This window comes from Rhinolophus hipposideros, assembly GCF_964194185.1.
Source record: "Rhinolophus hipposideros genome assembly, chromosome: 8".
Taxonomy (NCBI): Eukaryota; Metazoa; Chordata; class Mammalia; order Chiroptera; family Rhinolophidae; genus Rhinolophus; species Rhinolophus hipposideros.
The window spans coordinates 77,983,983-77,999,330 of record NC_138054.1 but is presented as its reverse complement, the minus strand read 5'-3'; the positions used below and the strand labels follow the sequence as shown (position 1 = coordinate 77,999,330).

The 15,348-nt window shown below is 48.1% G+C and overlaps 1 protein-coding gene across 1 annotated transcript in view; it reads right to left on the bottom strand.

The window, feature by feature from the left end:
* The window catches only part of PAFAH2 (platelet activating factor acetylhydrolase 2), a 59,287-nt gene that overhangs the window by 31,483 nt on the left and 12,456 nt on the right, over nucleotides 1–15,348 (bottom strand). Inside the window, exon 2 of the mRNA XM_081057256.1 lies at nucleotides 12,261–12,340. Coding sequence (XP_080913382.1) covers nucleotides 12,261–12,266 — 6 coding nt within the window. The 5' untranslated portion in view covers nucleotides 12,267–12,340. The remainder of the gene's footprint in view (nucleotides 1–12,260; nucleotides 12,341–15,348) is intronic.

Genomic DNA, 15,348 nt, shown 5'->3' with positions numbered 1-15,348 from the left:
CAGCCCCTCCATCCGTTCTCTGGCCCTATGCTGGTTCCTAGGGACACAACGGTGAACAAGCTAGTATTTCCAGCCTCAAAAGAACCCACAGCCTGGCAGGGGAGTCCCACAAACGAATAATGACAACACAGTGATATGTACTCCGATGTGGGAAACGCAAGCCGTTGTGGGAGCCTTGAAAGGGGGCACCCGCCCAGGCTGGGGGGAAATGGGAAGGTGTCGGCAAGGCTTCTTGGAGATCTCAGAAGTTAACATTGAGAACTGAAGGACTAGGACTGAGGAGCACAGGGAGTGCCAACAACGTGTGACACTGCTGAAGCACAGTGTGAGGGATGGAATGGAGACACCTGAGGAGGTGGGCAGGACCACATTCACAAGGGCCTCGTCAACTTCAACTTCCCTAAGACCTTTGGGTCATTCAGGCAGCTCGAACACTCTCAGCAGCTTCCTACTACCGACTGAATGAGCTCCCAGCTTCTTCGCCTGACATTCAAGGGCTTCCCCACCCTGGCCCCCCACCTCCTTCTCCAGAAGTGCGGCTGGTGCTCATCTCTAACAGGAATCCCCTCTCTTCTGGCCGGCCCTGCTCCCAGCTACATTTACGTCCTCACGGCTCTCAAGACGTATCAGGTTCTCACTGTTACCTGCACACTCACGCTCTACCCTCCACTAGGTACACTGTCCTGCCTGGGGCCTGTCTAATCCTGTTCTTCCTTGAAAATTCCTCTAGTCCTCCCTTCCTCTCCATGAAGATTCTCTGATTCTTCCAGTCCCTTCCCGAAGGACCTCTGCCTGCTCTCAGTTGCTGGGATATTTGTGTGCACCTCTCATTTTGGGGGGCTTATCTCAAATGATGGCCTGGTGCCATCTCCTAGGTGGGAGATCTTAACCCTCCAATAAATTGTGAGCAACGTAAGGTCAAGTGCTGAGTCCTATAGCTGATCCTTCCACCCACACACCCACCCCACATACCCTCAAATCACCAGTGTCCAGAGTTTGTGCTTTGAGCTTCCTTGGGTTCACCTCTCCTCCCGATACATTGTTAACGTCACCATTCTTCCAGGAGCCGAGATAAAGTCATCAGGAGAGAGTGCTGGCAGCACCGCACTGTGGTAATTAAGCCCCAGGTTTAATTAAAGCTGTGGTTGGTGGCAGAGAGGGCTTAGTGCAGATCAGAGAGTGTCTCCCTTTGGCTAATTAATCAGTGTTCTGCTGCTGGCCCAGAACACTTATGACCAACCAGAGTCCCTAGTCATGAGATGGGCAGCTGGAGATCATTTCTCAGTCTCCTGCTCCCAGATCAGGCCATGCTGAGGACATTTGCTGGCGGAGTTTTAAACTTCCCAGGGACAAGGATGTCACAGCTTCTTTTACCTTTTTTGTCACTGTTAGGATAGTCTGCCTTGTGCAATCTTCCTGTTGCAAAATAAATGACTTAAGTTCTATTGCATTTCCTTCCAATCTACTCTCTTCTGGGATAAACACCCAAATGCCTTAAGTTTTCAGCAAGAGATTGATTTTCAAGCCCTTTTTCATCATAGATCTTCTCCTCCACTGGCCCAAGTTTCCCTTCCAGTCAGCTACCGTCCCACTCTGGCCTTTACCTTGTTGCTAAGTTACTTTAAGTTGGTATTTGAGTGACCAGCTTTGGATTTCCAGTTCTCCCCCTGATAATGGAGAAAATAAAATGAAATAAGCATTGCTAAGAGAGTCACTTAAAATGGAGTTGGGAGGTCATTAAAGAGGTGGGGCCTATGTGTGTCTTATGCCTCAGTTCTTGGAATTATTGTTAAATTGCTGATCTGTTGCTAAACTCAGTTCAAGGCTCAACAACAAACATCCTAGATCAATGATTGCTACAAAGACATATATGGACTTTGCTTCCTCCTCATCGTGATAACCAGACCATCCGTATTCTTCACCTTGAAAAGAACTAATCCATTTCGACAACCAGCATCCTTCATTTACATCATGGGCCTAACCAATCCCAACTGACCTAGCCAACATTCTTCATTTACATGGAGGACCAAAATGAGAACAGCTCTTATGGTTTTGCCCTTTATTAACCCTGCCCTTCTTTCCCTCTGGAGCACAATTTAGGTTGCTACCTGAATCTGTGTCCTAGATTGCCATCCCTCCTATGCTCAAATAAACACTTTTTATTCTTTATTACAGCTTAAACCTTGTGTTTTATTAACACACCCTACCAGCTGAAATTGGTGGACATTTTTTAAAATCAAAGTGTCATATGTATACAATAAAATGTGTATAGTGCATTAATAGTAAGTCTACAGCTTAACCCCCTTTTTAAAATTTGATATAACCATCACCTAGCTCAAAATGTAGAACATTTCCAATACCCTGAAAGTTTGACTCATGTCCCTTCTCAGTTTATAACCACTTATCCCCATCCCCCAGAGGGAACCACTATTTTAATTTCGATCATCATCAACTAGTTTGGGGAAAGCAACATTTTGTAGCTTTTGACAATACTATTTTATGCTCAATAATCCATAATTGTGTGATATCTGTGTCAATGCCACTCGTATCAAAGACCACCAGGAACACACCTGTAATTGAATACGTTGGATATTCATTGCAGGGAGGGAGAATGTGTATGATGGGAAACTGTGGGGACATCTCAGAAAGAGGGTGTCAGAAAGGACTGATAGGATTTGGGCTTTTGTTAGATGATTTCTGGGAGGGTTTAAAGAAGCAGAGCTCCGCTCTGGATTGGGTGCTGTTAGAAAGTGGGGGTGATTCTATGATTGAGGATTTTAATAATTCTTATCTAGAAGGAGGGAAGACTTGATTGAGGTTAGAGCAATCTTTGGTAAAAAGCAATAGTCTCTTAAATGAGCCAGGATAGGGACTGGTTGGTCCTTTTTGTGGTTTGGACAATGTTCCTGTGTTGTCTGTGTACAGATGTGATCACGGAGTGGTCTTGTTTGTATATTGATCCACCAGGGTCATAGAGCGGCCTTGTCTGATGTGGATTTGCGGAATTGTTTATGAGCAGCCAGGGAACACCAAGGCCCAGCTCCCAGCTATCAGGGACTGCTTTTCTCTTTTTTATATACCAACATGTGTTGATGTCTCCTCTGGGCTGGGTGCCATGTATGTGCAAATGATTTGTCTTTATGTCTTTATAAACCTCCCGGTTGGTGGTGAAAGTGGACAAGAAAACAAATACATACCATTGGGAAGCACTACAGTTAAGGGTCTGGGCTTTGGACACAGGCTATGAACTCGAAGTCCCAAATCAATCACTTACTGTGAGATCTTGTGCGATGACTATTCTCTAAGCCTCAGTCTCCTCATCTGTAAATGGGAATAACAATAGTATCTACATTCTACAGTTGATGTAAATGTGGACAAAAAAGGGGGTTTTGTTGGAAGTAACCTCACAGGGTGATCTGACCATAAATTCCTAATTGGGCAGATGTGGTGGGTAGTCATGCCCCAGACCTGCAACTTCTTTAGTGAAAGGTTTAAGCCTGTTCATTGTTCTTGTTCATCTAGGTTCACACATCTTTGAAATGCCAGAAGTAATGCCTCTCCAAGAGGGCATCAACCCTCAAGAGCACAGAATCTGTTAACTCTCCTGTCACCCATCCCTGCCTTGCTTTCTTCCTCTTCCATGTAATCTTCCTTACTTTCCCTCCTTAACTTCAAATGCACAAAAACTGCAAAACTGTTATTTCCTGGCGCACTTGAGATCTTGCTCCCCAGCATATGTCATCAGTTTGGCTAAAATAAACTCTTATAAAAAAAATTACCTACAGGTTTGGACATTTCTTACATCGACACAAGGATGAAATGAGCTAACCCATGGGTCACTGATTACTTAAATAGCCTGGATTTGATAGAGGGCAGAGGTGGATCCAGGTTTTGTAGGGTTCGAAGCTTATAGAATTTAGGAGACCCTCTTTAAGAAAAAGAATTTTAAAATTTCTTACTTTTTCAGAATTTGCAAAACATGTGACTGTGTGAACATATTGCAAAATCCCCTCCCAGAGCCTCAGAAGGGACTCTGAAGCTTAAACTTAATTAGCTTCTCCACAACTCTCAGAAAAAGTAAAATTCAGAAATAGCTTTATTTTTGAATCACTGCCTTCAAACAAGCTCTTCCAAAATATCCTAGCTCTGTTTAAAACCAACTCGAGCATTCTCGAGTTGTAATTCTTGTATTCTTGTATTACAGCCTGGAAGTTAGTAGGCAATGGGCTAGTGATGGAGGAATTGACTTGGGTTCTGCTCTAATGTGTTAATAGTTGCACTGTCTGATGGTGAGGCACAGGTGTAAAGGCCACCATAATGAGACGGTATCTGCAGACGGAGAGATAAAGGAGACAATTCCATAGAATGTAACATAATTTGGGTAAGAGTAACATAATCTCGTAAGGGTAATTGACTTACGGGAAGATTGGGCAGGAGCGGATGGAGAGGACAGAGCACCCAGCAGCTTTGCACAAATTATTCTCCAATAAAAACTCCTGTTACCATACTGATTTTATAATATAACTCAGGTACTAATGATTGAGAGCAAAGCATGCAGTAGTGCCAAGGGCCATACCTCCTGCAAAATCAGTATGCAAATATCAGGCCGATATTATCTCCAGTTTGATATTCATCTCAGTTGTCCTGGTCATTACTAACAAAAGCATTTATGGATATTTTTCCCCCCTTCATTCCTCCTCCTTCCCCCGGCCCCAATTCTGAGTCAAGCCATTGTTTCTCAGTCTAGCTGTAGTATGGTTACATTTTAGGGAACACAGATAATCATTAACTAGAAGGCTTTGCTGTGTTTACTAAGGACAGTGAGGTTGGTCAAAGGTCACAGCATGACCAGACCCAAAGATGGAGATGGTTTTTGTTCTCATCTACATCTGTACATTCACCTACTGTTTTCAGCATTGGGACCCAGTGGAGTTCAGATGAATCCTCTTTTCACATCCTATTAACAGGTAAAGTATCGGGGGTGGCCTGGCGGCCCGGTGGCTCAGGCGGTTGGAGCTCCGTGCTCCTAACTCCAAAGGCTGCCAGTTCGATTCCCACATGGGCCAGTGGACTCTCAACCACAAGGTTACCAGTTCAATGCCTCGAGTCCCGCAAGGGACGATGGGCAGCGCCCCCTGCAACTAAGGTTGAACATGGCACCTTGAGCGGAGCTGCCATTGAGCTCCCGGATGGCTCAGTTGGTTGGAGTGCGTCCTCTCAACCACAAGGTTGCTGGTTCAACTCCTCAAGGGATGGTGGGCTGCGCCCCCTGCAACTAAGATTGAACATGGCATCTTGAGCTGAGCTGCCGCTGAGCTCCCAGATGGCTCAGTTGGTTGGAGTGCGTCCTCTCAACCACAAGGTTGCTGGTTCAACTCCTCAAGGGATGGTGGGCTGCGCCTCCTGCAACTAGCAACGGCAACTGGACGTGGAGCTGGGCTGCACCCTCCACAACTAAGATTGAAAGGACAACAACTTAACTTGAAAAAAAGTCCTGGAAGCACACACTCATCCCCAAAAAAGTCCTGTTCTCCTTCCCCAATAAAATCTTTTTAAAAAAGAGGGAAAAAAACAGGTAAAGTATATGCTTAATAAAGGTCAAGAATAGTAACTATCTTTCTCTATTATTGTGACTTAACATTTCCAATCCTGCTGTGCCCTATCACCCTCCACGCCTTTGCAAGTGCTGTCTCCTCTGGCAACACATGTGTTGAATCCATTGTGGTCCATCCAGTGTCACCTTTACTCCCTCCCTGCCCCCCTCCACCGGATGAACTCTAGCCACCAGTGTCCAGCACTGGAAAGAATCACGTTTGTGCCATGTGCTTGGCATACCTGATCTCATTCAGTTGGCACAATGATTTGGAGACATCAGTAGCGTTATTCCCAGTTTGCAGGTCAGGAAACCAAGGTTCATAGACCAGGTGACTAACCCAAGGTATTAGCGTTAATGACTGGCAAAGCCATGACCAAAACCCAGATCTACCTGTCTGCTATCATACGTGATGCCTGGCTGGAGGAAAAGGGTAGAAGTTGGGGTCTCTCAGCCTGCTCCAACATTCCCCCTCTGTCAGGCCTAACTTTACAACTGAAGGGACATCCCCCATGAAGGTTGCCAGAGCCCCAGCTGGGAGGAATAGGGACTACCATGGAGCACAGAGGAAGGAGGCCAAGCTGAGGGAGCTTCCTGCAAAGGGAAGGGCCCAACATCTTGCCCGCTCCCACCTAGGAGGGGAAAACTGGTGAGGACATTATTACTCTTTCTACTTTAGGGTGCCTTCCCATTTCTTCAGGAATTAGTTGGCCTTGGCAATGGCCTGCTTCCCAGAATCTCTCATCAAAAATGATTCTTGGAGACTAGGCCAGTTCAGGGAGGCCCAGAGGCCAAGGAAAGCCTGAATTCCCACTCTTAATCTTCTTTTCCTGGCTCCCAGCCATATTGTCATCAATCCCATCAAATGCCTGAAAAAGGCTCACCAGCCTGAAGAACATGAGCTGGCTTGGTAGGGACCAAGTTCTCAACAGGTTTGGGAAAATGGGGATGGGGTGGGGTAGAACCCTAGTGACCATACCCTGTCAGTCCCTGCTTAAAATCCGGGGACTGCTCTCCGCCTCCACAACAAAGGTTGCCGTCCTCTTCAGAAGCCCAGATGTAGATCATGACACATGGAAAACATGCTTGTGATTATTATTCCTTGATGGTGAGTGTTCAGAGAAGGCCTCTCTGAGAAGGCTACTTGTAAACTGCACCATAGATGTCAATAAGGAGCCACCCATGCTGGGTTCTGGGAGAAGAATGTTCCACGCAGAGGGAACAGACCAATAGATGGTCCTAAGGTGGAAACTGCTTTGCTGGGTCTGAGAAATAGAAAGAAGGCAGTGGGCATGGAGTACAGTGAGCCAGGAAGGAAGACAGCAGACAAGGTCGCAGGCAGGTGCCAGATCACAGAGGGCCTTCTGGGCCATGGAAAGAAGCTTGGATTTTATTCTGTGTGATGGAAGCCACTGGAGAGTTTGTTTTAAAATGTAGGTTCTATTATTGTTTTAGGCTGGTGAGACCACAGAGCAGAAGACAACTGCCAATGAAAAGACAGTTTGTTATATTCCGAGATCCCAAGAGGAGGGGCAAGCCATGCTCCAGGTGACAGGGGGGAGCAGCAGGTTGGTCAGGAGGCAGAGAGAGCAAAGGGAAAACGCGCCCAGAGTCTTTATTGTGGTTTCGGTGGGAAGACTGGATGAGGCAGTGTAAGCAGGCTTAGGATTGGCTATTACGAATAATTTCTATACCAGTGGGCTCTGGTATAGAAGCTGTACCCAGTTGTCTGGGGTGAATACGGCATAGCTGTAGTGTTTCTGAGCGTGAGAGTTCAATAAAGGAGGTGGCTATGGGTATGGGCTCTAGGCTGATTGGTTTGCATCTGAAAGGCAAGTTCAAGGGTGAGTTTCTTACCATCTCTAGGCATTGGCTAGCCCTGGGAGGGGGAGTGCCTCCAGAGTCAGCAAGCCCCCCCCCCATGTCAAAGCATCAAAATACAGAAACTAAAAAGACATGGTTAATACAGTTACAGCCAAGGATGGATGGAGTTTATATTTTAACATAAAATAGCAACCTCTGACTGCTGTGAGGAGACAGTATTTCAGTGAGACAAAAGGAATCAGAGGCCAGCGGCCAGTCCAGATGAGCCAATGATGACAGCCTGGACCCAGCATGGGGAAAGGGAGGTGGGAGCCAAGCTAGTATCGGGGTTTTTTGGAGGTGGAGCCAACAGGACCTGGTGGACATCTGATGAGGGTGCCATTTGGATACAAGAGGCACCGTGAGGCTCATCCTGTTTTTATCTCTGGGATTCATGCCTATGTTTCCTCCCCCAGTTATGAAGTGTACTGTCTCACTCTTCTGATGTTATTGTCGTAGTAAAGGGATTCTAGGAAATGACGCTTCCAGATGAGAGATAGAAATAGTGTCCAACAGACTGCCTGGCACATAGTAGGTACTCCACAAATTGACTGCCTTGTCATTTAGAAGAAGGAAAGTAGAAAGTCTGCCAGGTCTGATGTCAGGCAGATCATGGTTTGGTCCCCACTCTACCACCCATTACTAGCTGGGTCACCCTAGATGTGTGATTTCACCTCTTTGCATCTCCCTTCCCTGATCTGGAAATAGAGATAAGAGCACCTAGCTCTTCTGGTGGCCATGAGGATTATATGAGGAGATGTATGAGAAAGGCCCAGCCTTTGCAGAAGCTCCATTAATTACAGCCACAATTATGATGGCTTAAGGACTGTTGGTCTAGGCCAGGCTCCTGAGGTGGGGCCCGGACTCCCAGAGAAATGGGACTGAGCCCCCTGCATCTCCTCCTCGGAGCCTACCTCTGGGCCTGATCCCGGCCCCAGCTCTTACCCCTCTGCTTGGCATCTCCTCCAAGAACCAATAGAAAGCTGTGTTTACTCTGCCAAGTGGCATCCTCGGGGTGGGAGGAAAGGAGAAATAAATCTTTCTGCCTCAGTTTTGGAAAGCAGGCTGATAATTATCTTCCTGCTATGGTAAACATTTGCCAAGCTGGCCCCATTGACTAACCCCTTGGCCACCAGGGCTGAGGTGAAGTTGTCTTGGTGTGGGTTGCTCTGGGTGAGGGGGTCCAGGAACTTAGGGGAGGCTGGCATGGCTTCTGGAGCCTTCAGAGAAGATCTAATTCAGGTTGAAACACTCAGGAGGATGGAACAGAATGACTTTAAGAAATTTGCTCTACCAGTTCTGCTGTCCCCCAGACCCATTCCAGGAAAACAGGCCCCAAAGGAGTGGCCAGGGCTGAAAGCTCATTCTGCAGTTTCAGGCAGGGATGGTGTCCCGTATATGAGGGGCTGGACCAGCAATGCCTGCTTACCTCGATCACCTCCTGCTTTCTCTGGACAACAGAAACCCACCCTACAGGAAGCAGAGACCCACCTGCCATGGAAGGGGAGCCCATGGGCCATGTCTAGGTGTGGCTGGTTGGAAGGTAGCCGTGGGCTGACTATAATCACTCACATGAGTGCATACCTGTCCAATTTGCCAAGCACTTTCCACGTGTTCTTTCATTCAACCAGCCCCACAATAAACCCCTGAAGCAGGAATTAGCTCCCTGTGAGGCAGTGGTTCAAATCCAGGCTCTCCTACTTCCTGGCTGTGTAGTCTTGGGGCAATCACTTCACCTCTATGAACTTTGCTGTGAGGCTGAAACGAAATCAGGGATCTAAAGAGCTCAGTAGAGCCTGGCTCAAGGTCAGCAAGTTTGTCAGCCCCTCCCTTGAATTCCCCATTTTACAGAAGAGAAAAATGAGGCTCAGTGAGCTATCAAATATGCTTTTCTAAATGTTATTTTAAAAAGGTGTCACAAAAATGCATAGTGAGCACGTGTCAAAGTTGTATTTCCCTCATTCATGAGCAAACGATCAAGATGACAAAGCCGTTCAATGGAGTGACTGACTGCTGACTGTAGGGAAAGGGCCAGGGGAGCAGTTCCCAGCCTTTGGCCTTGCTTACAAGGTTACTGGCTTGTTCCCATGCCCGCTCAGACCACCTGGATGCCCCCCCTTATGTAACCAGCTGGCTGTAAGCCACCTTTGTTCTGCACGCTATTTAACTGTTGGCGTCACAGATGCTCTTCCTGTGTCTCTACCGGCCACCTCGTGAATATACCTGTGGTATGAACACCTTACCTATGGCTCCATTCTCTTTTTTCGGCCTCATTGATTCCAAGAAACTGCCAGGAGTCAAGCTCCTGCGTTTCACTGATATAGTCAAAGAAACACAAAAAATACGGGAATAAGATTACTATAGTGAGATTCCAGCAGTGAAAGCCCTACAGGGCGTGACCTATTTATAACCTTTGGGTTTTAGCCTATAATCTCTACTGGTCAGAAATCTTTGTATCACTATTGGATAAAATCATTTGAATTTTATCTGTTTTCTGCAAATCAGCATCTTCGTTCTCAGACTTATAAAATGTCTGTGCCCAAATACACAGGGAGTCATCACATGACCCTTCGGGGCTTGTTAGGTAATAGCCCAGTGGACTATTGAAGGTCACAGTCTCCTCATTACTTCACTTCCAAGTTTTGTGCACTTTTCTTTACCAAAGTCAAGTGTTGATAGGAAGGGAAAGGACAAGTCAGAAAAACTGACCTTCTGAATTGTGTCAGGATTACTTCTCAGTCAGAATTCCAGAACTTTTTGCTCTGGAAAGCTGGTCCTGCTACAACATTAGGCTGATGATAAGAAATTGATGCCTCCCCCAAAAAAAAGAAAGAAAGAAATTGATGGCCCAGAAAAAGGGTGACTTGTCCAAGGTCACACACCATGCTTGGGGAGGAGCAGAGGCCAGAATTGCTCCCCCCACTCCCATCCTCTGGTCCCCTGGGCTGTTCCCCTGCCCCCCCCCCCCAGTGGGGTGCAGGTGTGAATTATCCACTATGTGCAGGAACTGCATCCGCATGGCACCGAGGGGGCACGCGCTTTAGCTGAAGCTTGAATTATATCACAAGGTGGGTATTCACCATGGTTTGGGGTTATCTGTGCTCAATCCCAGAGGCTCCTGCAGCCTCCAGCCTCCTGCACTTGTTAATTCTGTAGTGAGACACCCAGACAGCTCAGAGCTGAAGGAATAAACAGCAGCAGACAAGAAGCAGCAGATGGGTTTCCACGGTGATGGCCTAGTGGAGTTCCAAGTGTCTTCTTTCTTCCTGAGCAGAGATGGAGGTACAGCAGGAAGAACATGGGTACAGGGGGGAAAACCCCAGTCCTGGTCCTGATCTACCCCAGATGGAAGCCTGCTGCCCCTCGGGCAAGTCACCTCACCTCCCTCAGGGTCTGACGAGGAACAAAGGATGCCTTTTGTTAGGTTCCTGCTCTCATTTCATCCTCTTCCCAGCAAACCTTTGAGGAAGGAGCTATTATCAGCATTTTACAGATGAGAAAACAGAAGCACTGAATAGAGGAGTAACTTGTACAGGAACACGCAGCTCGTTACGAGCACCTGAGCTGAGCTATTAACCACAGCATTATAAGTGCTCAGACCCTTTCCTCTTGGAGAACTAGATGCATTCCTTCTGGAGAGTTCAGGCCCATCCCAGAAAAGGTAGAGTGGGAGGAAAACCGAATCAGGGTGCAAAGAGGGAACACTTTAGATCAAACACAATGAGGTTAGCCTCCATTTTCTCCCTGGGCACCTTGGTCACTAGGACACCTGGCACATCAGGCAGGAAGCAATCCCAGGCAGCCCCCAGGCACCCCTCCCCCAGGCAGCGTGACACTACCATGGCCATGAAACAAACACTGCAGTGCTCAGAGCTCCGGGATGCCATCCAGAGCACCTCCTCGTCCTCAAACCCACATAAAGGCCTGTTTCAACCCTGTCCTGCAGGAAACAAGTCTTCTGCCTCCTCCCAGAAGCCTCACCACAATAAACCAGAGCCCAGACTGCTGTCTCCCCCTCCTCCTCCTCTCCCTGTTCTCCTCCTGCTGTCCTCTCTCTCTTACCCTGCCCCACTCCCACCACTCCAAAATGTTGGCTTGTATCCCATCGATCAGAGCCCAGGTATAGGACGGGAACTTCTGGTGGCTTTGATGAGCCCTGAAGAGCCCGATGGAGACACAGAGCCCTTGGCAGAGACCAGAGATGTATTTTTAGGATAAGCCCAACTCAGTCCTGCCTGAAAGAATGCCTGGTCTTTTCTTCCTCCATCCAAGCCCCAGGGCAACTGTGTGAATGGCAGTTCACACAAGCTCGGGCATGAAAGCCTCCCTTGCAGGGATGAAGGTATGAGAGGGCTTGTGAGTACTCAAGTGTGGGCATGGGCCTGAGCCAGCAGGAGGCCCAGGGCTGGGGGAGGGGAAGCAGGGTCAGCTATCCCCTGCAATACTCTCACCAGCTGGCCTTGGCTTCTTAGCACTCCCAACTTTGTCCCTCCATCCCTTCATTCTCTCATTCAACAAGCATTTGTTGGACATTATTACGTTGGTGCTGGGGAAGAGATGGATGAATGAGACACAATTCCCAGCGTCAGAAACAGACTCCTGACCTTTCCCCAATTGGCTCCCCTCCAGTCTTTCCCATCTCAGTTGATGACAGCTCCACCCTGCCTGTGGCTCAGGCCAAACCTCACATCCAGCCCATCAGCAAACCCGTCCTTTTGCCCTAACTCAAAATATATCCAGAATCCAACTACATCTTGCCCCTTTCACCCCTGCTACCCCGGTCCATGCCACCATCATGGCTCACCTGCATGGCTCATCTGGTCCACTAGGCTCCTGCTTCTGTCTCTGCCCCACGTTCACCTCTTTCCTGGAGTCTGAGTGGTGCTGTGAAGACAAGGCCACATTACACTTTGAACGCAATAGGCACGCTTCCCTCGCCCAGAGTCTGTGCCTTGGCTGCTCCCTAGCCTGGAATGACCTTTCCCTAAAAATACTCTCCACTCACCTTGGCAGGATGGTACTCAAATGTCAGCCTTTCAGTGAGGCCAGTCCTGATTGGCCCATTTCACATTGCAGCCCCTCACCTTCTCCACAGCACTGATTGCCAAATAACACAAGATACTTTTATTTGTTTTATTTATTGCCAATTTCCCCTCCCTGGAACATGAGCCCCACGAGGGCAAGATTTTTGTCTGCTTTGTTCACTGCCCTTAGAACTGCCTGGCCCCCAGTAAGAGTTCATCAAGTAGCTGTAGAATGAATGAATGAATGAATGACTTGTAAGGTGACAGACCCATAAAAAAGCTGTCCCTGCCTCCACTCCTGCCATTTCCTGTCTGTTCCCACACAGGCAGCCACAATGCTTGTTCTGAAAAACATTGTGCCCTTCCGGTCCTAGGGTAGGTGTCATGCTTCAGACACCTTCTCCAGCCCCCTGGGTTAGGTATCCCCTCTATGCACTCCCAAGGTCCCCTTTCCCACCTGTAATTGTTAGTTACTGGTCTCTCCTTCCCCAGGACAGTGAACTCAGGAGGCTGGGGGGGTGTCTGTCTCACTCAGGAGTAGAATAGTGCAGTGGTTAAGGGAACGGACTGCCTGGGTCCAAATCTTGGCTAAGGTGTGGGAATTTAGGCAAGTTACTTACAGCTCCCTGGACCTCCATTGCCTCATCTGTAAAATGGGGATAATAATAATATCTCCTTCATCACCCCATAGGAGAGGATTGAATGAGTGAATACACCAGCACTTAGCGGCATGCCTGGCACAGGGTAAATGTAAGACGAATGTTAGCTATTATTGTTCTTCAGTGTTGTACCCCCAGTGCCTGGCACAAAGTTTGGCCCATATTTAGTACGCAGTACGTATTTGTTGGCTGAACAAATGAATGTGTCTGAGTATAGGGGAATGAAGAAATGGCATGAGAACCTAGAGGAGGGCCCGAACCCAGGCTGAGGAGAGTCAGGGAGGCTTCTTGCAAGAAGGGACCTTTGGCTGATTCCTGTAGGGTGAGGAGGTTAGCAGAACAAGGTGGAAGGATGGCATGCGGGCAACAGCAGCAAATAGCGTGTGCAAAGGCCTCTCATCATACAAGAGAAACTGACACATGCAGGGAGTGACAGACCCTGCGCTGCAAAGAGGCCAGATTCCCCCTTTTTTGGCCATGTTGAGGACATTCTTGGGTGTAATGACAAGAAAAAAATCTGAGATGTTCTCAATGAAAATACAGTGTCAGGAGAGTGAGAGAAAGAAACAGAACAGTTAGCCTTTTAATAGCTGTGGAACAGCTCTGACAAAACTGCTCTCATTCCTGTATATTTGTTGGAATTTAAAATTAATTCCCAGGTGGCTATTTCTGTGATTGTTGAACCCCAGAAGCCTCTGCCATCCTGACCCCCAGGAACCTCCATTTCTTATTTACACACGAACTTCCCCATCTCAGCCCACAGCCAATCCACAGGAGCGGACACATCTTCCTTGTGGACGTGGCTGTGCCTATCCCAGAACTGGCCCCGCCTCACCGCCTGTTCCTTCTGTCTATAGCTAATGTAAATCCTTTCAGAATGCCTTACACCTTTCTCCTCACTACTTGGTGTATAAAAACACTTGCAAAACTCCAGGACAACAGACCCAGTGTGGTCTAGACTCCACGCCCCAAGACCAGTCTCTTTCTTTGCTAGCAATGGCCTAATAAATCCTTTCTTTTAAAAAGACTTTCAACTGTGGAAGTTAAACTTTTTGTTTAACAGTATGAACTGTGACCCCTGCCCCCTCAGACTGGCTGCTCACCAAGGGCCAAACATTCCCATGGTGGTTCCCTCATCCGATCAACGGTGCTGTGCAATCAGGGGAAGGCAAGCAAGGAAAGGAGGCTGCCACTTGTTGAAGGACCCCCCTGGGATAGGCCTGGATTTAACCCGGCAACCATCTTATGGCGGATATCATTATACCCATTCTAGAGAATGAGAGGACAGAGACAGAGTTCACTCCAGTTCTGCCCAGCTCCCTGTGGCCTTTCTTGTCAGACTGGAGCTCTTGGCAACCAGGGTCTGTGTCTCCCCCATCACCCCAGTGATTCTTGACTCCCCTCACAGAATACAGACCAAGGAACTGAGCAAGGGAACCCTTCCAATGAGTGCGGACTAATGGAGAGTCAAGTTTAACTCCAGGAAGATCTTACCATATGGACAGGAACAAACATAAAGACCTTCCCCACAGAGCTCCAGGCAAGTGCAGACCTGGGAACTTGAGTGAGAGGTGCCAGGTGTGGGCCCTAAAAGGCTGGAGCTGGATGAGATGGGTGGGGTGAGGTGGGGGGCTGCTGAAGGAAGAGGGACCAATCCTGAAAATATAGTCAGGAGCACCTTACCTAATACCATACCCCACCAGCTGCTTAACACCTCGATTACCTCATCCGATTTGTAGACTCCGACACTCAGTCCCCCCAGCTGGAGTGACCAATGGGAAGCTCTAAGGATTAGGGTCAGGAGCTCAGGGTTCAAATCCTCACCCTCCTATTTCTTAGCTGAGTCCCCTTATGAAAGTAGCATCCCCTCTCTGAGCTGTACTTTTCTCCTCTGTAAAACACGAGAGTGATAAACCTCTGCCTTGAAAGGTTGATGTGAGAATTCAGACACAGAGGCTGTGATAGCTCTTGGCAACCTGTGAGCAGGTCCTTCCTGCTTATTATTAATAGCAATCAAGGAAACTGGTTTGGAAAGGGTTAAGTGGAGACCCTGCCTCCCAGGCAGGAGCAAATCAGAGCTGGCGGGGGAGGAGCCAAACTGCCTCTAGGAGAGAGATCTGGACCGGCCAGATGTTGCTTGGAGAGGGAACAGAAGACAGCGACTGGGCTTGGGGGCCATGGGGCAGGGGCTTGGTGCAGGGTCCCTGGC